Source organism: Corythoichthys intestinalis, chromosome 1 (assembly GCF_030265065.1).
Source record: "Corythoichthys intestinalis isolate RoL2023-P3 chromosome 1, ASM3026506v1, whole genome shotgun sequence".
Classification (NCBI taxonomy): domain Eukaryota; kingdom Metazoa; phylum Chordata; class Actinopteri; order Syngnathiformes; family Syngnathidae; genus Corythoichthys; species Corythoichthys intestinalis.
Window position 1 is genome coordinate 7,432,413 of NC_080395.1, and position 24,981 is coordinate 7,457,393.

Consider the following 24,981-nt stretch of genomic DNA (forward strand, 5'->3'; position numbering starts at 1 on the left):
TTTACTTTTAATCCCCAAAAAGTCACTTCAATTAAAAAAATTGTTTTTGATTGCAAAAATAAATTTGAGACAAAAAAAGCATTTGAAAACTATTTTACTTGATTGAAACAAATTTTTCCATTGAAGTAATGTTGTTTTGCGTTTGGGCCACATTTTGGCTAGGACATTTGTGTCTTCATTATTCAATCAAATAAGTTGCTTCAAACAAAGAAATATATATAAAAAGAAAAACTTTGCACACGTGTCAATCACCGTTTACCAAAGCCTGAGAGGGTTTGAGTAGACTCACTAAAACAAAAAAAAAAAAAGCATTTACTAAAGCCAAGCATTTTCTTACTACTTTATTCTTGTTTAAAAATAATTCGGTGGGGCAGTAACATGTTTAAAACTTATCATAATTCTTACATTTTGAAGTGCTTGAAAACCATTTATAAATGATACTTTGGTGAAAAAAGTGAAAAAACATGTCATATATTTATCTTTTTTCCAATGTAAAATCTGAATAAATGCATTGAACACGCACAAAAAAATGGGGGGCTACTTCGCGGTTTTCACTTATTGCGGCGGGTTCTGGTCCCCATTAACCGCGAAAAACGAGGGATCCCTGTATTTCTGAAAAGCTTTAAGAAGCAGGACTCATTCCCACCACTCGTCGGGCCGCTGTTGTGCCGACACCGGCCGTCAGCTCAAATCCAAGCCGAAAATAACGCGTCTCCGGCGGACGACGGGAGCGATGTGAGGCGCCCCCTCCATCCGAGAGAATGCCGCTTAATATGACTCAACAGTGTGTTTCTTCGTTTATATTACCGCTAAATACACAAGCTTGACGCCAATTTAACGGGAGCTATTTTTTTTCATGGGAGATTTGGCTAGCTCTGGCAGTGTTCAACGCAAGCTGCAACGAACGGCAGTAACTTTTTTATATCGCAAAGCGTGAAAACGATTGAAACCATTACTCACCAAATTCAATCTGCTGGCAAATACAGGCAAGTGTGTATGCTGCGCTCTGGTCTGCCCCGGTGTGGATAAGGCCTGCTTTTTGTTTTCGCAGCTATGCAATGCCACCCAAAGGCTCTCCGAGCACTCCATGTACAGTAAGGAGTGCGCGCGTTTGGAATAATGGAAGGCACCTTGGGCCGATGATTGGTTCTCGTCAGCGAAGCATCTAGAAGGATTTGCTGACTGTCCAAGTGTGACATTTTTTAAAGAACCGATTTCTTAAGTGCTCAGTTTACGTACTAAGTTAATCACATGATGATAATAATAATGTAACGTTGATAATAGTCAACCGTTTTATCAGATTGAAATTCTTTATTTGTGGAAACTTATTGAACAACACGACTGCTATCTGCCGCAGCCAACGCACATATCTCCCCCGCCAGAACAAACGTAAACACGGAAGGCACGTCCCTCGCTCTCCCGCACCTCCCTCACCCCTCTACGTCATGCGGTGCATTCAGGAACACATGCTAACACCCTCGCCACATTATAACTCGATTCGTTACAATAATAATAATTAAATAAAACCTCCCGACCCCCCCCCCCCCCTCCTCCCAAAAAGAATTTCTCCTCGGATCTACGCAATTCACGTAGGTCGCCATTTTTGACTTCAAAACGGCGAATTTCGCCGAAAGGTGAGAGATTTTCATGCCTGGTACATAAATCAGCTATGTAGTCTAGAACCCAGTATTTGTGTGAATCCCATGTGAGTGTATGTTGGCATCCTAATCTATGCTGTCTCATCGCTAATTCTGACGCCGAGCTTTTCGATTTGAGTGTGTCTAATTTCACATTTTTAAAAATTTTATCTTGGTATATTGTTTCACACAGAACAATGTCATCTATATGCTTTTCAGTCAATTGGTTCAAAGCGTCTTGGTGGTTCATTTGCTCATAAGTGGGCTTGATTTCCAATAGGTCTGCAGTGTTAAGAATTCTATAGCTATTTGTTTGGGGACATGATATGAATGTGCTTGTGTTACTATATGCGAAAAATGCAACAAGTGCTAATAGTGTGATTTATTGATCATTTTTATTCACAAATAATAATTCTCCTACCGTGTTTGGATTTGTTTTCTTTGGAAAGTATTACACTAGTTAATGATAGTGCCCATGATAGTGTCATGTCATAATTATGACGTTCTTATGACAGTCTTATGATCCCGCCCTCAAAGTTTTACCTATTAACCCAAATAGATAATGAAATAAGTCGCAGGATTCAAAATGAGGGGAAAAAGTAGCGGCTTATAGTCCGAAAATTAGGGTAATATTCTTTCACAGCCCAGAATCCACAAAGTGTGGGTTGACATTTCGTCCCATTACTAATTAACCCACTATATGATAAATAAAGAAACCACTTTATTTTTATCTCGTGTCCCATAGATGTCACAGTGGAAGATCTTCTAGCTGGAAGGACACTTTAAAAATACACACACGAATCCACACTGGAGAGACTTTCGTCTGCTCTCTTTGCGATAAAAGATTATGTACGAAGCTAGCCTTAATAAACCACATGAGGACACATACTGGAGAGAAGCCTTTTGTCTGCACAATTTGTGGGAGAAGATTTGGTCGGAAGGAAGCATTAAAAGTACACATGAGAATACACACTGGAGAGAAACCTTTTGTCTGCACACTTTGTGGTAAAAGATTCCCCCAGATGAGAGATTTAAAGATACACAGAAGAACACACACCGGAGACGAGCCTTTTGTCTGCTCTCTTTGCAATAAAAGATTTTGTAAGAAGAATGCTTTCACAATACACACAATGACACACACTGGAGAGAAGCCTTTCATCTGTTCTGTTTGCGATAAAAGATTTTGTACGAAGCCTGAGTTAACAAGACACACAAGAACACACACGGGAGAAAAGCCCTTTGTCTGCACACTTTGTGGTAAAACATTCGCCCAGCAGGGAACTTTAAAGAAACATACAAGAACACACACCGGAGACCAGCCTAATGCTTGCTCTGTTTGCGATAAAAGATTTAAAACGAAGTTTCAGTTGACAAGACACACAAGGACACACACTGGAGAGAAGCCTTTCGTCTGCTCCTTTTGCGATAAAAAATTTCTTTCGAAGCAAGAGTTAACAAAACACGCGCACACACAAAAGGTCAAAGTAGGGATGGGAATCGAGAACCGGTTGTTATAGAGAACCGGTTCCGTGTGTTCAGTCCATGGAATCGTTTGGCAGTTTATTTAACGATTCGCTTATCGTTTCCAACCAAACCAGCACGATTTACGTTTCGTAATTTACACGTTACACACATTTAATTCGGCAAGTTAAACTACATGATTACTCAAAGAGAGACTACTTATCAAGCATGACCTGAAGAATCGTCGCCGAGTGAGTTTGCATTGATTTTCACAGGCACGGTCATTATTCTTGAGACTACTTATAGAAATGGGGATTTTCCCAAAAAGTCCGTTAATGGCTCTATCGTAGTCCTCGTCAAATACTCTATCAGAAAAATATAACATATATGCATCAAAAATAATCCTAAACGTTTTTATTAGCCATTTTGATACTCCTTTTAGAAATGTTTCTTGGGTATGCATTCATTCCTGGAGCAACCAGTCAGTTACTTCCTGTTATTGTCCTACGTCACACGCGCTATGTATTCTGGGACTGGGAAGAGGCGTAAGGTGCGCATTTCGAGCAGAGGACGGTCACCTGTTAAGATGTGTGCGACTCTGCGAGGAAGTATTAATCTGACTGCGTCCATGAACGAATGTATTTCCTCTTCATGTCATAAAGTTTTTTGATAAGTTAGAGCCATTATCAGCGCGACCGTTTTGCCTTTTTACGGTTACGTCGGCTGGTTGCACCTGCTCGTCCTCGCTGCGTCGAAGAGAGCAGTGTTTACATTATATTTGCGTTGCACATCTGTGTTAAGAGGGAATGTGTTAGTTTAGCATCTTAAGATGATGCTGTACATATCACTGTAAAGAGCTTAGTTTTTGCCACTTTTATGGGCAAGATGACTGCACGTGCACGCAGCGTTCTTCCGGGTTGTGCGCACGCACCCGCGCCCCCCCACTTTGTGTTTATTATACTGTGAGAGTCGTGTATGTATGTCATCGACTGCTTTACAGTCAGTTCGCATTGTTTATTGCATCAGCACTAATATGATGTCATTTTCTTTCCTTTCAGAGCCACACATATACCCACACATTCCAGTCTTCTTCCACACACATACTAATACATCAACATCTTTCCACGCATGCTCTCATCTGCTCATTGAGTGATTGCCATATCAAGTGCCATTACCTGTATATAGTTGTGTCTGTTGCCAAGTTGGATTAAAAGTGCCAAAGGCCAGCTCAACTCTCTGCTCCTTGTGTTCTAACCGACGCCCCGAGGCGAATGAACCCTAACACATACAGTGGGGCAACCACTAATTGTGCAAGTTCACCCACTTGAAAATATTAGAGAGGCCTGTAATTGTCAACATGGGTAAACCTCAACCATGAGAGACAGAATGTGGAAAAAAAAAAAAACTGAAAAATCACATTGTTTGATTCTTAGAGAATTTATTTGCAAATCATGTTGGAAAATAAGTATTTGGTCATTGCCAAAAGTTATTCTCAATACTTTGTTATGTACCATTTGTTGGCAGTGATGGAGGCCAAACGTTTTCTGTAACTCTTCACAAGGTTTTCACACACTGTTGCTGGTATTTTGGCCCATTCTTCCATGCAGATCTCCTCTAGAGCAGTGATGTTTTGGGGCCGTCGTTGGGCAACATAGACTTTCAACTCCCTCCATAAATTTTCTATGGGGTTGAGATCTGGAGACTGGCTTGGCCATTCCAGAACCTTGAAATGCTTCTTACGAAGCCACTCCTTTGTTGCCCTGGCTGTGTGTTTGGGATCATTGTCATGCTGAAAGACCCAGCCACGTCTCATCTTCAATGCCCTTGCTCATGGAAGGAGATTTTCACTCAAAATCTCTCGATACATGGCCCCATTCATTCTTTCCTTTACACAGATCAGTCGTCCTGGCCCCTTTGCAGAAAAACAGCCCCAAAGCATGATGTTTCCACCCTCATGTTTCACAGTGGGTTTGGTGTTCTTCAGATGCAATTCAGTATTCTTTCTCCTCCAAACAGGAGAACCAGTGTTTCAACCAAAATGTTCTATTTTGGTTTCATCTGACCATAACACATTCTCCCAGTCCTCTTCTGGATCATCCAAATGCTCTCTAGCGAACCGCAGACAGGCTTGCACGTGTACTGGCTTCAGCAAGGGGACACGTCTGGCAGTAGAGGATTTGAGTCCCTGGCGGCGCATTGTGTTACTGATAGTAGCCTTTATTACTGTGCTCCCAGCTCTCTGTAGGTCATTCACTAGGCTCCCCCCTGTGTGGTTCTGGGATTTTTGCTCACCGTTCTTGTTATCATTTTGACGCCACGGGTTGAGATCTTGCATGGAGCCCCAGATCGAGGGAGATTATCAGTGGTCTTGTATATCTTCCATTTTCTAATAATTGCTCCCACAGTTGATTTCTTTAGACCAAGCGTTTTACCTATTGCAGATTCAGTCTTCCCAGCCTGGTGCAGGTCTACAATTTCGTCTCTGGTGTCCTTCGACAGCTCTTTGTTCTTGGCCATAGTGGAGCTTGGAGTGTGACTGCCTGAGATTGTGGACAGGTGTCTTTTATACTGATAATGAGTTAAATGGGTGCCATTAATACAGGTAACGAGTGGAGCCTCGTTAGAAGTAGTTAGACCTCTTTGACAGCCAGAAATCTTGCTTGTTTGTAGGTGACCAAATACTTATTTTCCATTCTATTTTGGAAATAAATTCTTTAAAAATCAAACGATATGAGTTTGTTTTTTTCCCACATTCTGTCCCTCATGGTTGTGGTTCACCCATGTTGACAATTACAGGCCTCTCTAATGTTTTGAAGTCGGAGAACTTGCACAATTGGTGGTTGACTAAATCCTTATTTGCTCCACTGTATGAGTGTAAAGTGCTTAGTTTTCGCCACTTTTATGGCCAATGACTGCACGTGCACGCAGCGTGCTTCCGGGTTGTGCGCACGCACTCGCGCAAATCCACCTTTGTGTTTATTATACAGTTCATGTATGTGTGTCATTGACTGCTTTACAGTCAGTTTGCATTGTTTGTTGCATCAGCACTAATATGATGTCATTTTCTTTCTTTTCAGAGCCACACATATACCCACACATTCCAGTCTTCTTCCACACACATACTAATACATCAACATCGCGCACTTTGTTTGTTAGTACATTCAGCTTCAACATTAACACAGCTCTCGGCAGACCGTAACTCGAACTCACCCCTGCATCATGTGAGTAAACAACATGTTGGCGCCGCGTGCACTTCAAGGTGCCTTGTATAATTCTATATCAGAATATTACAAATGGCGAGTGGACACAGGCGTTCATCGGACCGCGCCATTTATTGGCATATGCTTCGGCAACTCCTTCACAACAAACATAAGTATCATTTAGTGAAAGCACAACGAAAATAATATCTCTCAAAAAAGTAATGTTCTCAAAAAGAAAAGCGCTTCAATCTGTATTAATGAGGCCCTATTCTCACACAGTTAAAAGACATCCCAATCAAAATAGCTATGCAGCATGCACATAAAACTTACTCAAGACCTTGGTTAAACTCTATTCAAACATTTCGTTTAGTTCAACAAATACATTAGATGGCAATATTTATTCACAATATACACAATATCAGAGGTCAAGTACGTTGAGAGGCCAGCACTCAAATGACGTGAATTACAATGGATGGACCAGTAAACAGGAAACTATGGCGTCAGTGGAGGGACAAAATACACTATTTGGCTTGATATCTAATTTGGTGTATGTGGTGTATTTAGTGTATCTAGTTTATTTTTTGATAGAAAATTTTACAAATTTAATTAATACGAAAAGATTACGAGGGGTTTTATTATAAAATTAGTATAACTTGCACTAACATTTATCTTTTAAGAACTACAAGTCTTACTTGTGGATCCCTTTAACAGAAAGAATGTTAATAATGTTGATGCCATCTTGTGGATTTATTGTTATAATAAACAAATACCATACTTATGTACAGTATGTTGAATGTATATATCCGTCTTCTTATCTTTCCATTTCAACAACAATTTACAGAAAAATATGGCATATTTTAGTGATGGTTTGAATTGCGATCAATTGCGATTAATTTTTAAGCTGTGATTAACTCGATTAAAAATTTAAATCGTTTCTCAAACCTACAAGAAATACATTATTCGCCTACTCTGGTAAATATGAATATGTTGGTCCTATCGTTAGCTAGTTGTATTTCTGGTTGACACCGTGGAGGGGGGCTGATAACCAAGAGGTTGGGGGGGGCAGAGTTGTAATTGAAGTGTACAAAAATCAGCCATGTAGTCCAGAACCTAGTATTTGTGTGAATCTCTTTTGAGTGTATGTTGGCATCCTATTCTATGCTGTCTCATCTCTAATTCTGACGCCGAGGTTTTCGATTTGAGTGTGTCGTAAAAAGAATGTTTTTAAAAATCTTGGTATATTGTTTCACACAGAGCAACGTCATCTATATGTGTTTCAGTCAATTGCTTCAAAGCGTCATGGTGGTTCACTTGCTCATAAGTGGGCTTGAATCCCAATAGGTTAGCAGTGTTAAGAATTCTATAGCTATATAACTCTATATCTTGGTCTCATCTGAGCAAAGCACACAGTCCCAGGTTTCAACTGGGGCCGTGTGTATTTTTGTGTGAGACCAAGATTGAGCTTTTTGGCAACAAACACTAAGTGGATCCGGCGTGCCACGAAAGATGTGCATGCTGAAAAGCACCTCATGCCCACTGTGAAGTATGGGGGTGGGGCAGTGATGCTGTGGGGCTGTTCTACTTCCAAAGGCCCTGGGGACCTTATTAGTAGGGTTGTTCCGATCATGTTTTTTTGCTCCCGATCCGATCCCGATCGTTTTAGTTTGAGTATCTGCCGATCCCGATATTTCCCGATCCGATTGCTTTTTTTGGCTCCCGATTCAATTCCGATCATTCCCGATAATTTTTCCCGATCATATACATTTTGGCAATGCATTAAGAAAAAAATGAATAAAACTCAGACGAATATATACATTCAACATACAGTACATCGGTACTATATTTGTTTATTATGACAATAAATCCTCAAGATGGCATATACATTATTAACATTCTTTCTGTGAGAGGGATCCAAGGATAGAAAGACTTGGGACTTTGTGTATTGTTACTAAATACTGCCATCTAGTGTATTTGTTGAGCTTTCAGTTCAGATACTGCAGCATGCCCCAAGGCATGATGGGAAAGTGGAACCATGATGGGAAGTAAAACCATGACTGTGAGTCATCGTAAGAATGGATATACTATCTCTGCTTGGAGACTAAGCCATGGAGTATAGACAATGTATTATTGACCTCCTTGCTTCCCATATTTCTTCCAACGATAGTCCTAATCATGGGGTGGATGTATGCAAGGTTTTAATTAAATAAGGGGAGGTTTCAAAGGCAGGCAAAGAACACATTATTCAATTCTTGCTGTCTTTAAATTAAACTCTCTATGTAGGTAATATGGCGGCACAACAGATTTAGTGTGACAATGAATGAAAGGGTCATACATCGCAAATATTAATAGCTTAAATACTTTAACGTGACTCATTTCTAAATCAAGTAAATACCGCCCTCGTCAGGATATTTATGGTAACCCAACGCTAAGCCTACCCGAAAGACTGGATGACTGCAACATATTATTTCTGTAACGTTAAATAGAATTAGAAAACGATTTATTAAAATATATATATATTAAAAAATGGCATGGCCGATATATTTTTGCCGATTCCGATACTTTGAAAATGACGTGATCGGACCCGATCGATCGGGGCATCTCTACTTATTAGGGTGCATGGCATCATGAATGCTTTGAAATACCAGTACATTTTAAATCAAAACCTGTTGCCTTCTGCCCGAAAGCTGAAGATGGGTCGTCACTGGGTCTTTCAGCAAGACAATGACCCTAAACATATGGCCAAATTTACACAGAAATGGTTCACCAGACACAAAATCAAGCTCCTCCCGTGGCCATCTCAGTCCCCAGACCTTGTTTTGTTGGCAAAAGGGGGTTGTACAAAGTATTAATACCAGGTGTGCAAATAATTGTGACATTGATGTCAAATATTTTTTTCTTTATGCGGTATTTTTTCCCCACTGAATGAATGCACTTGTATTGAAGGTTGGATTTTTCTCTTTATTTCTATTAAGGTTCCATATTATTTGAATTAAAAAATATATACTGTATATTAGAAGCTGAAAAACACATCTAAACCAGGGGTGCCAATAATTATGGAGGGCACTGTATTTGTTTGGAGACATAATATGAATGTGCTTGTGTTACTATATGCGAAAAATGCAACAAGTGCTAATAGGGTGATTTATTGTTGGATTTTATTCACAAATAATAATTTCTCTCCCGTGTTTGGATTTGTTTTCTTTGGAAAGTATTACACTAAATATTCTTACACAGCCCAGAATCCACAAAGTGTGGGTTGACATTTCGTCCCATTACTAATTAATCCTCTATATCAGGGTTGCCCAATGTTGATCCTCGAGAGCCCCTGTCCAGCTTGTTTTCCATGTCTCCCTCCTAACACACCTGAATCAACTAATCAGGATCATTATCAGGCTGCTGCAGAGCTTGCTGATGAGCTGATCATTTGGTTCAGGTGTGTTACAGGACGGAGACACGGAAAACAAGCTGGATAGGGGCTCTCGAGGACCAAGATTAGGCACCCCTGCTCTATATAATAAATAAATAATCCACTTAATTTTTATCCTGTGTCCCACAGATGTTACATTGGAAGATCTTCACCTGGAGAAGCACGTTAAATGGGAGGAGTCGAATCTGGCGTACATCAAACAGGAGGCGGAGCCAGTGCGTTGCAGCATTAAAGAAGGAAAACAGGAAGAAGAAATCATCATGTTTCCAATGACTGTCGCTGTAAAAAGCGTAGAAGAAGATGAAGGTCTGAGCGGAGCAGCGAAACCTTCGAGCAACAGCTCATTTCAACACCTGACAACAAAAGGTGAGGGACAGTCGCAACCGGACGACCTCTTAGCACCACTCTCGGACACTGACGACGTAATGTCGCACTCTTCTGTCTTTGACACTGATGAGGAGGATGTTGACTCTGATGCGTCGAAATCCTTAAACAAGTCATCACTGAAAAGAGAGACAAAAGAATGCGCGGGTGGGAAACCTTTTTCCTGCTCACATTGCGATAAAACATTTACTACCAAGGAACATTTAATCAAACACATGAATACACTCACTGAAGAAAAGCCTTATGTCTGCACATTTTGTGGTAAAAGATTTGGCCGGAAGGGAACTTTAAAAATACACATACGAACACATACTGGAGAGAAGACTTTCGTCTGCTCTGTTTGCGATAAAAGGTTACGTACGAAGCAAGCCTTAACGAGCCACACGAGGACACATACTGGAGAGAAACCTTTTGTCTGCACATTTTGTGGTAAAAGATTTGGTCGGAAGGAAGCGTTAAAAAGACACACGAGAGAACACACTGGAGAGAAACCTTTTGTCTGCACATTTTGTGGTAAAAGATTTGGTCAGAAGGAAGCGTTAAAAAGACACACAATGACACACACTGGAGAGAAGCCTTTCATCTGCTCTCTTTGCGATAAAAAATTTTGTACCAAGCAAGCGTTAACAAGACACACGAGAACACACACTGGAGAGAAGCCTTTTGTCTGCACATTTTGTGGTAAAAGATTCGCCCAGCAGGGAACTTTACAGAAACACACAAGAACACACACCGGAGACGAGCCTATTGCTTGCTCTGTTTACGATAAAAGATTTCGAACGAACTATCAGTTTACAAGACACACGAGGACACATACTGGAGAGAAGCCTTTCGTCTGCTCTCTTTGCGATAAAAAATTTTGTTCGAAGGAAGAATTAACAAGACACACGAGAACACACACTAAAGAAAAGCCTTTTGCCTGCTCTCTTTGTGATAAAAAATTTCGAACGAACTATGAGTTGACAAGACACACGAGGACACATACTGGAGAGAAGCCTTTCGTCTGCTCTCTTTGCGATAAAAAATTTTTTTCGAAGGAAGAATTAACAAAACACACGAAAACACACACTAAAGAAAAGCCTTTTGCCTGCTCTCTTTGTGATAAAAGATTTCGAACGAACTATGAGTTGACAAGACACACGAGGACACATACTGGAGAGAAGCCTTTCATCTGCTCTCTTTGCGATAAAAAATATTGTTCGAAGGACGAATTAACAAGACACACGAGAACACACACTAAAGAAAAGCCTTTTGCCTGCTCTCTTTGTGATAAAAGATTTGGTTCGAAGCATGCATTAACACAACACACGCGCATACACATTAGGTAAAAAGGTTCACCCTGAAGCGAGAATCAATTCATGACGCAGAACACACACCGAAGAGAGCCCTTTCATATGATCCGCGTGCTGTAAAACCTTCTCTTACAGGGAACCACGGACAACTTGTAGTTCTTAAAAGATAAGTGTTAGTATGGGTTATAATTAGGGCTGTCAAACTTGTCGCGTTAACGGGCGGTAATTTATTTTCTTAATTAATCACGTTAAAATATTTAACGCATTTATCGCATGCGCGGAATGACCCACTCATGCATTGCCGCAAACAGACTACAGTGGCGCGTTTTTTTGTACATTGAGCGCTAAGAGGCAGAGAAAAGCGCGTAGACACAGACATTCAATGCATACCTGTTAAGTTGTAGAAATTGCAAATAGGGAGATTTCTGTTTGCCAACCCCGATGACGCGCGCGCGCGCGACAATCGCTAAGACAAAATGCAACCATTTTTTTTCCAAGTTCATTTTGGTCACAACACTAGTGTAAAAATTAACTACACTGTCAAAGAACCTCTTTTTGGTGGCATCAGAGATAGCCTTCAACTTGCTCCATGTATTGTCTGGCATCATGTGATACTGCTATGTTGCCTGTGTCATGCCAGTTCTCCTTATTCCTGTAATCAACATCTTGGATATCCTCAGCTTTCCTGATCACATCCATTTGCACAAATTTGGACATCAGCTTCCTCAGCAGCCTCTTCATCTCATCAACCATCACTCCAATTAGGGTTTCGTCAGACTAAATCAGCAAGAATTAAAAACATTAATTACATCATTTAGAAAATTAATATTTGTTTTTAAAAGTATCTTTTTCATGGCAGTTTTTTAATTGAATTGTAACCTAGAATTGAAACTTTATATTTTTTGTTTCAGCACAGTAATAATTATATAATGTAATAAAGTGTATAGTATAAACTTTAGCTTTAGCTAGTGATGCACGATAATACATTTTTCAACCGATATCGATAACCGATAATTTCCTGCCCCTTCCACCTGATAACCGATAATGTCACGCCGATAATTCTATTCTAATATGTATGTAAAATTTTAAAGTATACAAAGATCAATAGCAAATAGCACTAAAAATGTAATTTAGTGCTATTTTTTTCCACAACAAATGTGAATAAGTAGTAAATTCCAACATCTAAACAAGGGCAATGACATTGTGTAATGGTAAGCTTTTGGCAACAATTACTTAGAGAGTAAACACCCAAGTTGCACAAAAATGCCTTTAAAAGTAAGCCATTCCTAACATATATCACATTACTACACTGCAAAAACACCTTCTTAAAACTAGCAGAATTGGACGAAACTGTTTGGAGACTAAATCAAGTATATAATTATCGGATTGCATTATCGGTTGAATTTCGTTTTATCTGGATTATCTGTGTGACGTCATAATTGCCATTATCGGCCGATAATTATCGGTGACCGATATTATCGTGCATCTCTAGCTTTAGCATAATAGCGAATCTAAATGATTAAACTTCAAGTAAGTAACGATACGCTTTCTCACTTAAATTCATATATTGTGGGGGTAGGACCGCAGTGGTTTAATATTCCATGATGTTTGATCCACGAAAACAGAGTAAAGCAGCGACTTCTTCCTCCTCATCGTTCTCCCATCATTAGCTCTAATGCTATTAGCATTAGGCTAGTTAGCTATCGCTGGCAGGTAAGACTTACGGCAATTACGTTGACGAACGTCGTTTTTCCCGAATACTGAAGGCAGACCAGGGTCAGCTCCATCTCTTCCTCCCAAAATAAAGACTTGAACCAGTCTAAAAGCCGGTTTATTAGTGCCAGCATCTTGGGAAGTCGGTGGTGCTTCGCCTCTTCCCTCCCTGTCAGATGAGGGCAGGGAAGTCGGAGACGGCCAGGCTATTCGTTGTTGGTCACTTTCCGAATCAGGCCGAATGGTATCGTTACAAAACGGTGACAAACAAAAACGTTAAAAAAAAAAAAAAAAAAATTGACATTTTTGGAAAATTGGGAGATTTGGCTTTCTAATCGTGAGGCGTGAGCATTGGGGTCAAAATCGGGAGTCTCCCGACCAAATCGTGAAACTTAACAGGTCTGAATGGGACCGCGCCATTTATTAGCATAAGCTTTGGCAAGTCTTTCATAACAATCATAATTATTGTGGCGAGCAATGTTGTTAATCTTACTGAAAAAAAGTAATTAATTATAGTTACAAATTACTTCACCCCAAAAGTAATTGCGTTAGTAACTCAATTACCTGAATGTAAGAGTAATTAGTTACTTGGCAAAGTAATTGGTGATAATTACCTTTTTTTTTTTTTTCCTCAAAAAAAAAAAAAAAAAAACATTGGCCACACTATGGCTACGTTCATACTACAGGTCTTAATGCACGAATCCGATTTTTTTTTCATATCCGTTTTTTTGGCGTGCCCGTTCAGGCTGACTTTGTCCATTGAGACCGTTCAAGTATTACGCATGCGCACTAATTCGGAGTCCGACACGCGCTGAACATGAAGACCCGCATGCGCAGAAGCATCAAAACAAATGACACACGTCATCCATCATTCCAGGGATATCATATTTTGCTTTTCAAAAGGAGGACACAAATAACAGACATAAATAATCCCCGTTTAGGCTTATATTCAAAGTTTATATGGATCGATAGCATGCACGCACTGTCCCTGCATGTCACACACACACATATGCGCAGTTTGCCCCGACTCTCGGCCGTGTAGGCAATGTTGAAATATTGCTCACTTGGAGCAAAGAGAAAACTGAGCATTCTCAGGTTTATCCTCAACCCTTTTTTATTTTTTATGACTGTTGTCAAGCCCCGCCCTTCCCCAAAAGCCGTGCTCACTGCAAGCTAGGCGCTAATAACGCACAGCGGCACCGCAACGGTAAGCGTCTCTCTCGCTATTTGATGACGTAATTGCTGCATGAAATCCGATTTGGGAGAGTGGACAGTACAGACCGCCGCAACAGTCTGGAAAAATGTGGCCCAGATCGGATTTGAACCACATACGAAAGTGACCCAGATCGGATTTGAAATGGTCCAGTTCTATGCGACTTGTCACGTTCAGACCGTCAAGTTAATGCCTCACTCGAGTCGGAAAAAATCGGATTCGTGCATTAAGACCTGTAGTATGAACGTAGCCTAAGTGAAGTTTTTTGTGGAGGTTTTTGGTACAATTGGCCCGAGCCCAATTCTTTACCCTAATTTACCCTTTACCCTGAATCATCTGTTAAAAGTTGTTAGAATTGCTCCCATTATTGCATTAGTTCCCTTCTCTCTACTTTCGACATATGAATGTTTTAAAACTGTTTCATCATTTAAAGATAGATTCAAGTCAAGTTTTTGCCGATTTAGAAGTATTTTAGATAAAAAGTTACTTAGGCTACGTTCATACTACAGGTTTTAATGCACGAATCCGATTTTTTCGTGTTTTTCCGACTCGAATGAGGCATTAACTTGACGGTCTGAATGTGACAAGTCGCATAGAACGGGACCATTTCAAATCCGATCTGGGTCACTTTCGTATGTGGTCTAAATCCGATCTGGGCCACATTTTTCCAGACTGTCGCGGCGGTCTGTACTGTCCAGTCCTGCAAATCGGATTTCATGCAGCAATTGCGTCATCAAATAGCGAGAGAGTCGTTACCGTAGCGATGCACCTGTGCGTTATTAGCGCCTAGCTTGCCTTTCGGGGAAGGGCTGGGCTTCACAACAGTCATAAAAAATAAAAATTGGTTGAGGATAAGCCTGAGAATGCTCAGTTTTCTCTGTTACAAGTGAGCAATATTTCAACATTGCTTACACGGCCGAGAGAGAGTCGGGGCAAACTGCCCATATGTGTGTGACGTGCACAGACAGTGCGTGCATGCTATCGATCCATATAAACTTTGAATATAAGCCTAAACGGGGATTATTTATGTCTGTTATTTGTTTCCTCCTTTTGAAAAGCAAAACATGATATCCCTGGAATGACGGATGACGTGTGTCATTTGTTTTGATGCTTGTGCGCATGCGTAATACTTGAACGGTCTCAATGGATAAAAGCAGTCTGAACGGGCACGCCAAAAAAACGGATATGACAAAAAATCGGATACGTGCATTAAGACCTGTAGTATGAACGTAGCCTTAGATTCGCTAGGAAGGTTCTCTAACACAGAGCCGTCCTAAAAAGCCTACTGCTTTAAGATGGCGGCTGTCTACTAACGTATTTAGTGCCATGTCTGTCATTTTGCATCTAGTTATATCTATATACAGTACATGTGATATCTATCATGTCTACCATAACATGCGGGCTTAGTTTGTCGGCTATCGGCTACAACATGTATTATTGGAGCTACCTAGCATCGCGTTTGCTCGGCGTCACAACTTTCTTGCCTCCTGCTCTGCTCTGTCGTCTCGGTGAGTCCGTCTCCCTCAGACTTTTCGACCAATATAGTAACACATAGTAACGCATGCCTTTCCGTCCTCAGTAACGGTAACGGCGTTGCCAAGATGAGAAAAGTAATTAATTACCCACTACTGAAAAAAATAACGCCGTTATTAACAACACTGGTTGTCACACTTCAAAGGAAAAGCCATTTTTGGACAAAATCACAAGAATTTCGTCAAAATAAAATAACGCCCAAGGGTTAAGCAGCATAAATATCCAGGTAAACAGTTGCGATACACATTTGAACAGATTTCTGGGCGGCTTTTTTGAAGTCCGTTTGAGGATTGCGCTCAAACTAAATGTCCTAGAACCAAATTTCCAAATGTAACTACTAGATTGTGATACAATACACTATTGGGTGAAATTTGGTTCACTTCTGCGCAGCGGTTTGGGAGTTAACATCAAAATGACATTTCTCGGCCGAAGTGAAGGGAGCTCACTGTCAAAAGGCTTAAATGGCTTTTTTGAACTAAGTTTGAGGATTGCGCTCAAACCAAATGTCCTAGAACCAAATTTCCAAATGTAACAACTAGGAGTGGGAACCTCAAGGCACCTCACGATAACGATTATCTCACGATATCACGATACCGCAAATATCGATATATTGGTCAGAAATTTGATACATGATATTCTACGATACAACTGTTGAAACGAAAAAAAAACATATTTCAAAATAGAAAAAATACTGTTTAAGTCATTTATTAAACAGTGACACCTTTTCAGTGCAACATTGCTGTAAAATATAAATCTAATGATAATTGTGTACCTGCATATATAGAGGAAACAAACCACAACCACTGATATTTCTTGGCGAAATCATGATGAATGGCACCCTTAATTTCTTAAGTTTTAAATCTTTTGAAAAGTTTTAACAGTGCTGTAAGTGTCAATCAGCAGTTGAGCTTGGAGTGGGGCAATGATAAAATTGGTGGGTCTTTTCTTTGTATATGACCTTTGTTGTCAAAAGCATTGGTTTGAGCATTTCCACCATCTGCTTCAGCATTTGTGATGTAAGACTCAGTCAGTTACATTCTTCCTCACCTTAAAAACAACAAAATAAAAAATATTAGCTACTCAATAGCTTTTGAGTTGAAATTCTGTTTTTTTGTGTGTGTTGGAAGTATTGAGTGAATTAAAAAAAAAAATTAATTGAATGAATAGAAATTAAAAATGCAATAATTACCGGTTTTTAATATGTAGGACACATTAATTATCATGCACATCACCTTATAGATCTTGGAAGCTATTCAAACCTTTTTATAGCTTATTGTATCAAAATGGCAGTCATAACAGTTTGTGTAGTAAACTACATGGAAAGTGGTCCTCAAATATGTCATCAAAATAATACATTTAAATGAAAAAATCAATTACTAGTACATTGCAAAAGTTTCTTACCTCAAGTGATGCTCCATAGAAATCCAGTGTCCAATTAGTCACCAGCTGCCAGTGAACCTTATTTTATTAGACAATGCTTGCATACAGCAAAGTCCTTGTTCACCTTACTTCCTTTATTGTTGATGTAAAATCCAATGTGTGTCCGCATGTGTGATTTTCAGCAATATTTTTCTCACTTTTTCCTCCACCGTTCTCACGAAGCTTTATTTTTTTCAACCCACTTGAGACCGCTCTTCTTCTCTAGGCGACTTGTGCGCACTTTACCTTCACCACCACTGTTGAGCGCCCCCTAGTGGACCGCCAAGGAATTGCTCAACAAACATTGAGCAGTTTACAGCATCCATACTCCATTGTATGGCCAATATGTCAAATAAAAGTATCGATGCTTGGCGGGAGCATATCGATAACCGATCGGGTTGCAAAATATCGCGATATATCGCTGTATCGAGATATTGTCACACTCTTAGTAACAACTAGATTGTGATACAATACACTATTGGGTGAAGTTTGGTTCACTTCTGCGCAGCGGTTTGGGAGTTAACATCAAAATTACATTTCTCGGCCGAAGTGAGTCGAACTCACTGTCAAAAGGCTTAAATGGCTTTTTTGAACTAAGTTTGAGGATTGCGCTCTAACCAAATGTCCTAGAACCAAATTTCCAAATGTAACTACTAGATTGTGATACAATACACTATTGGGTGAAGTTTGGTTCACTTCTGCGCAGCGGTTTGGGAGTTAACATCAAAATTACATTTCTCGGCCGAAGTGAGTAGAGCTCACTGTCAAAAGGCTTAAATGACTTCATTGGGCACAACACAGTTTAACTCATTCTCTGCCTTAGACCACAATATATGAGATGTCATTAGCTTTGAAACAGAATTATTCATTGCTAGTCGTCCTAGTTGAATCTGATTTGCCTTCCAACACAGGCTTCCTAATAGAGATCGACCGATATGGGTTTTTCAGGACCGATGCAGATTATTAGTAGAAAGGCAGATATATCAACTCCAAAAATCAGTTATCACAAAAGTGAGTACACCCCTCGCATTTCTGAATATATTTAAGTGTATCTTTTCAGGGACAACACTGACAAAATGACACAATGAAAAGTAGTCTGTGTGCATCTTATATAATCGAGTTAATTTATAACTATAATAATAATAATAATTATAATAATAATAATAACTGCACACAGACTACTTTTCATTGTGTCAAAGTGTCATTTTGTCAGTATTGTCCCATGAAAAGATATACTTAAATATCTGCAGAAATGCGAGGGGTGTACTCACTTTTGTGATACACTGTAAATGCAGTAAAAGTGTAAAATTTAATCATGCAAACGCTGAACTTCATTGAAATGCCTAAAGCATGTTTTTATTGAATCACACAAATAGAAAATAATAGGGGGTGGTGATAGAGTAGTCGTTCCCCAACCCAGAGGTTGTGGGTTTGATTCTCCGCCCTGATGACCTCATCTAAGTATCCTTGAGCAAGATACTAAATCCCACGTTGCTCCTGGTGCTGTGTCACCAGTACGTAGATATAGTGTGAAGCGCTTTGAGGGCCTTGAAAAGGTGGAACGCTGCAATACAAGTGTAATTCCATTTAACCAATCAGAGGACAGGGTGAATTCTAGTGCAGGAGAAAGAGGTGCAGCTGCAACATAGTCAAAATAACCCAGTGTAAATTTTTTTTCATATCAGCGGTCAGATTTAAAATAATAAAGGCCGATATCGATATGTCAAATTTCCAAATACCGGCCTAGCCGATTATCAGTCTATCTCTACTTCCTAAGGCTGAGGATACTCACGCTGAGGCAGAGTGTTTTGAATAATGTTCTGCCTTGGAGGGTGGACTTTAGCGTTGGTTGTGTACATTGGGTAAAACAACAGCCAGTTCTCATAACCTCCCTCCAGCACAAGTGGCTCACTTCGCAAGATGGTTTTACTGTCCCACTGCGAAGTATCCAAATGATTAACAAATCAATTAGAATAATCCATTGCAAAACAAAATTATTGTTGGGCATAATTACCTTGTATAGAGCATCTTTAAGGCTCTGCAGCGTGGCGCCCATTCTTAGATCTGTTACAGAACTAAACCAGTCCAACAGGACTACGTAATCCACAGAACCCCGCCTATTCCACTGCTCTTTGGACACCTCTGGGAGCTTTTCTTCAATTTGATTCACTGTGATTCTAAAAATTGTCATCAGTCCAGTTTTGATTAATCAAATCAAATTATACAAAACAGAGTAAAAGATCAATTCAAGTAGCATGCTACATTTACTCCTCTGACTCGTACCCTGGACTGATGGCTTCCTCAGGCACGCTGATGCAGGCCTGAGATGGGACCTGAATGTGAGACTCCTCAAAATCTTTCTGGCTCCGGGCATCCATGACGATTATCGTTATCATTTGGTCCTTCATCATGTGGAAAAGTTTCTCGGCAGTGATCCCGCCCGCTGCCGTAGCTGTAAATAGACCATGTTATTTAAAGTGTATGTTAACACCTGGGGAAATGCTAATATTCCATCATTTATCCATAAATGAATGCCTTTTGGATTCATATCATGTCACTTCGTGTAATTACACACATTGCAACACCAAGAAAATGAGAGAAATTTGGGTCAATTTCAAGCTAAAAAGACCCGCCCCCGAGATCCCGGAAATCTGGCAGATTGTGGGCGTGACATCAAAACAAGGAAACAGTGCTTTAGTACTGAATGGCGGCGATGATGGCGGACAATTACGTTTTTATAGTTGCAGCGACGAATCCGACGTAACGAACATTCTTCTAATGGTGAAGAGGAGAGTTATGAACCTTTCTTTGCTGTTTTGGGTTATCAATTTGATCCCAAACGAAAGCCAATGCAGCCTAATGAAAGGATCATTGAGGGGAGCAGTCACACTGATGAAACCCCGACAACAGTTCGTGTGGGAAACACCAAATGGTATGTTTTGCATTTCTTTTTGTGAAGCTCCTACACAGTGACCGCAAAATAATGTATAGAATAATTACCATTTAATATGCTATCATCGGTTTCGCCCTGCCAACCGACACAAATATAAATGGGATTAGAGCAGGGGTCCCCGGTGTGATTTGGGTCTTTTTTCACGGACCGGTGTCCCTCTTTTATATTCAGTTGGACTCTCAATGTTATCCAATGGTGCTAAAAAACTATTTACATCACAAGCATACATGTGCAACACGGAAATGGCGTAAATTAACGCTAAACGACATTTCGGAGTGGCAAACGTAAGTTAATATTCCTTTCTTTAAAGAAAGTTTGTAGTGTGTACTTGGGAATCGCTGCATTCACGATCCTTTTTAACGTTACGTGCATGCCAACTTTGTCAGAACACCGGCAATGTGCGGCAGAAAAATACAGCAAATATAAAATAGCATTTGTTTTTAGCCCCGTCGTGTTAAGTGCACGGAAAAAATACAACTCACCCGCTGAATCAGTAGGAGGGCTGAGTTTGTTTCGTTGAGACGAGATAGGAGAGTGAGAGAAGCTAGCATCAAGCTAGCGATGTTGGAAATTGTAGCACAGTTTTCAGCGCGCTCCAAGCGATGTCGGGATATTCCGAAATGACTTTAATCCACAACTTCGGTAGAGTTGTCTCAAATGTACGCTTAAGTCGCCGTGATTTGCGATCTCTACAAGCTGATATTCCTGTTCCACAGACATGCTCGAATCACTCGATTTATTCACATACGGGTCACGAATTCACTCCTTCGCAGTTCGTGGGTCTTTAGTGATAGGGAAGTAGCATAAATTTTGTTTTCTTTGAGGTTGTAGGCACATCTTCTGGCTCGTCAGGTTCCCGTTTCCCTGTAAAATTGCAAAATTAGCCCTCTTAGCACTGACGAACTTTACTCATTGTCTGCGTAGTCCAGCTTTTTTTCTCGCGTTCGGGAACTCATGGGTACTACATTGCGACAAATGGCTATTTGGAAACTACATAGCAGGACAGGTTTGAACCATTTTAGCTATTTTTTGATAAAACACGAACGCAACTCTCTCGTCGATAAACAACGATGGGACCTGCCTCGACCTTTTGTTTCCTTGTTATGACGTCTCCGCAACACTTTCGGAAATGTTCGTCATTTTCGATCTATTTTCGATAATTGCTCTTTAATGTGATTGATTTTTTTGTTAACTTTATCAATATTTGTTATCTTGGCACATAACGGTTCTATTGATGTCTCACACCCCCTTTGCGTTTTCATACCCTTTAAGGACTGCCTAACATAAGAATGTAGACAATCCAGAATTACTTCATGCCACAATATAGATAATGGAAATCAACAAGTCCATAACTACCGTATCTGAAAAACCAAAGATAATCCCTGTTTAATATTACTACTTACTTTTTGAAGATGCATTCTTCAAGTCGTTTACCTCCCCTTTTACCTGATGGAATTAAAAAAAAAAAAAATTTTTTTTGAGAAAATGTGTTGAAAGTGGGGCTGCAGCTATCGAATATTTTAGTAATCGAGTAATCGACTGAAAATTCTATCGATTAATCGAGTAATCGGATAAAACAAATATATTTTTAGGTGAAGAGCAATTATAAATATACATGAGAAAACAAGAAATTTCATCTAATCTTGAAACATTTTCAGTCAATCAATGTCTTTATTTTCGATGTATATTGTTGAAAACAGCCAACAATTGGATCTCAGATGTAACTAGAATTTAAAAAAAAGACTAATTCAGTGCTTTCACTCAAAAAACTTTTAGATATTATTTTTAAAAAACTATATATATTTATATATATATATATATATATCTTACCTAAAAATGCCGTTACGCTTGATAACACACATCACTTAAAAGTTTGGATTTTTTCCCACGCGTTTCAATTGAATTTCTCTTTGTGTCAAGCCATTTTTAAGTTCTAGTTAAGTTTTAAGTTAGTCTAAACTGTAAGTCCTGATAGGATTTTGAGTTTTTGCAGTGTTCAAAATAAATGTATGATACAGGCTGTATTGGAGCACATTAGGGACCAGTGCTACTTGGGTGTTTTATCCAGCAATGACTACTGAGCTAAAATTGATAGTTAGCATAATTAAGTTTTTATTTTACACCCTCATCCCTCCACAATGCTATGTTATATTAAAGCCTGTATGTAAGACACATTAGCCACGCATCGACAGTGGTCATAATTAATTGAAACCTAGCCCTCCGCAGGGCTAACGTTACGTGAGCTAGTAGCGACAGTAACGTTAATCTTATTTATTAGCGCTCTACTGCTTTAAGATGGCGGCTGTTTACAATCGCTGCCCAGACGCGGCCGAGTCTGTCATTGCGCATCTAGTTCAACATACATGTGATCTCTATGAGACTTATCAGATGCTACCTGTACCAACGTAGCATCGTGCGGGCTAGTATTTAGCAACGTCGGCGTCGTTTGTGGCGGCTGTCGGCTGCAGTAAGTTTTTTTTCCCCCCTTCTTCCTCTCCGCACGTGACAGCGCGTTGCCCAGCATTAAAAGTAGTCCGAGCAAAACGTGATGCTTAGAGCTGTCAAAATAAACGATGACTCGAGGTGAATAAAATTACTCGGATCAGTTTTTAAACTCGAGTTACTCGAGTTGCTCGAGTACTCGTTTCAGCTCTAGTTGAAAGTGTCAGCAAGTCCAATCCCGGTGAGACTACTGAGTCAGGACAAGATGTACAGAGTATCAAAAAATGGAATACAACCTCAACAACTGAGGTTGGCTATTGATCATAAAAGAAAGTCTTAAATCTCCCAATTTTTGTCACACTCAAAATTCCCAGTAAACCAAGTACTACCTTATTGTCGTCCTTGTTGGCTGCTGAGGATTTGGGAGGGCTTCCACTGTCATCTTTCTCAGTTATATTCTCACTCCTTTTTTTCAACTCTTGCTTCTCCTTCTCTTCTAGCTTTTTCCTCACTTCAACTTCTTCATACCTTGTAAAACATTCACAGATGTTGATTAGCTACTGTATATATTTTTTTAATCAACTCATTCACTGCCATTGATAGCGATGGACATCCAATCCATTGTCTGGGAGAGGCTGGTAGCGAATGATCACTTCTAGCACACTAAAGCAAAATGGATTGGACATCCACCACTGCCAATGAGTCAATCACACTCAAAATTCCCAAAATATTCTGACCTGAGTTTGAGGCTTTCAGCGAGCCTCTCAGCTTCTTCGATGGCTTTCTTGAAGTTGTTGGGGCCGAGCATTGTCATGTAATACTCCTGTGGACATAGGCATGAAGAACAATTCATTTTATTACATAAAAAAAAAACTGTGGCTCCTGGGTCACCATACCAACTGCTGCTTGAAGTCTGGTCTGGTCTGGATAATGTTATATACTCCTAGATACTTCATGTAAAGCACATAAGCTCTCTCCTCATCTCTGTCTAGACGACTCTGCTCTGCCGCCTTGAAGAGTTTGCAGGCACTTTGAACATAGCTGCATCATAATAAAATAGTATTCAAATAGTATGCATGCTAGGCCTGAACGATATATCGTTTAAACATCGCCATCGCGATGTGCGCATGTGCAATAGTCCCATCGCAAGGACGTGCGATAGTTTTTTAATTTCATTTTTTTTAATCCACAAACGTTTGTTTTGAGGAAGGAGAGGGGAAAAAAGCGCACAGTTTCTCTTTCTCTCCAGCAAGTCATCGGCTCCTCCCCCTCCCCCTGCAACAGCGGAGTGGAGGGAGGAGGGGCCGAACAGCAGAGCGGAGGGAGGAGGGCCCGTTCTCAAAGTGAAAGCAAGCAATCAACACGTTGGAGGAGCAAGGAAGACTGTATCCAAAAGGAGTTTTGGAAGTATTTTGGCAAGAACAAGACTATAAGGGACAAAAAACAGCCCTGTCGACAGTGCCTCGCCATGGTTGCCTCAACAAGAAGTAATCTGTCAAACATGTGGGACCATTTAAAACGCAGGTATCTATGCATTCCTTCTACGAGCTCCCCATCAGAGGCTTTTTAGCACAGGTGGGAACATTGTTAAATGCCAACGTTCTTGTCTCAAGCCTGCTATAGTGGATAAACTAATAGTCTTGGCCAAAAACCTATGAGACCCAGTTGAGAATTGCTGAGCAAGGAAGGTGGACGATATGCAGACAAATACATAACACAGCTGAAGGAATGTCTTTTCTTTCTATTCATGTGACAGCTATCTGGAAGGCAGGAAATTTGGGAGTTAAAATGGTTCTGTTATTCATCACAGTTATTTGCAGTTATTCAGTTCAATTATTTACAAGTTCAATTGAGTTTATTTCTTTTATATTTAAATTTATTGTAAACCGTATTTTTCAAATAACTAGTACAGCTGCACATAAAGTTTTGATACTTAATATTTTTGTTGAAATATTTTTACAACTTTGTTGCCGTTTTGCAGTTTTATATTGTTATATTTTGTGTAAACAACTCAGGGGACTAATGCACTTGCACTTTTATTAGTCAGATTTAATATTTAAGTTCAAATATGTTGACAACTTTGTTGTTTAACTGAGGTTTTTATGTATTGTTATAGTTTGTGAACTCTTTTGTCATATTTAATATTTTTGTTCAAATATGTTGACAACTTTGTTGTTTTACTGAGGTTTTTATTTATTGTTATAGTTCGTGAACAGCTTTTTTATTTGTCATATTTAATATTTTTGTTCAAATATGTTGACAACTTTGTTGTTATTTTACAGAAGTTTTTATTTATTGTTATATTTT

At 39.7% G+C, this 24,981-nt stretch overlaps 2 protein-coding genes across 11 annotated transcripts in view; one reads left to right on the forward strand and one right to left on the reverse strand.

The window, feature by feature from the left end:
• The window catches only part of LOC130911811 (zinc finger and SCAN domain-containing protein 2-like), a 98,830-nt gene that overhangs the window by 50,982 nt on the left and 22,867 nt on the right, over positions 1-24,981 (forward strand). For 4 of the 7 annotated variants that reach the window (XM_057829382.1, XM_057829424.1, XM_057829397.1 and 1 more), the window contains one exon: positions 9,855-11,770. In XM_057829382.1, the coding sequence (XP_057685365.1) occupies positions 9,855-11,437 (1,583 nt within the window). In that variant the 3' untranslated portion in view covers positions 11,438-11,770. Of the gene's footprint in view, positions 1-9,854; positions 11,773-24,981 lie in introns of those variants that run through there. The other 3 variants (XM_057829407.1, XM_057829414.1, XM_057829432.1) reach the window with 3 other exon arrangements.
• LOC130911982 (ubiquitin carboxyl-terminal hydrolase 8-like) overlaps positions 10,214-24,981 on the reverse strand; it is a 28,789-nt gene continuing 14,021 nt past the window's right edge. Inside the window, exons 3-11 of one of the 4 annotated variants that reach the window (XR_009062514.1) lie at positions 23,571-23,715; positions 23,412-23,497; positions 23,064-23,202; positions 21,636-21,678; positions 19,563-19,731; positions 19,294-19,456; positions 19,072-19,216; positions 11,951-12,178; positions 10,214-10,228 (exon numbers count right to left, since the gene is read on the reverse strand). Coding sequence is in view for 3 of the 4 variants with exons in the window: in XM_057829689.1 (XP_057685672.1) it covers positions 18,733-18,917; positions 19,072-19,216; positions 19,294-19,456; positions 19,563-19,731; positions 21,636-21,678; positions 23,064-23,202; positions 23,412-23,497; positions 23,571-23,715 (1,075 nt within the window). In the remaining variant the exon portion in view is untranslated. Of the gene's footprint in view, positions 10,229-10,251; positions 12,179-18,609; positions 18,918-19,071; positions 19,217-19,293; positions 19,457-19,562; positions 19,732-21,635; positions 21,679-23,063; positions 23,203-23,411; positions 23,498-23,570; positions 23,716-24,981 lie in introns of those variants that run through there. The other 3 variants (XM_057829702.1, XM_057829695.1, XM_057829689.1) reach the window with 3 other exon arrangements.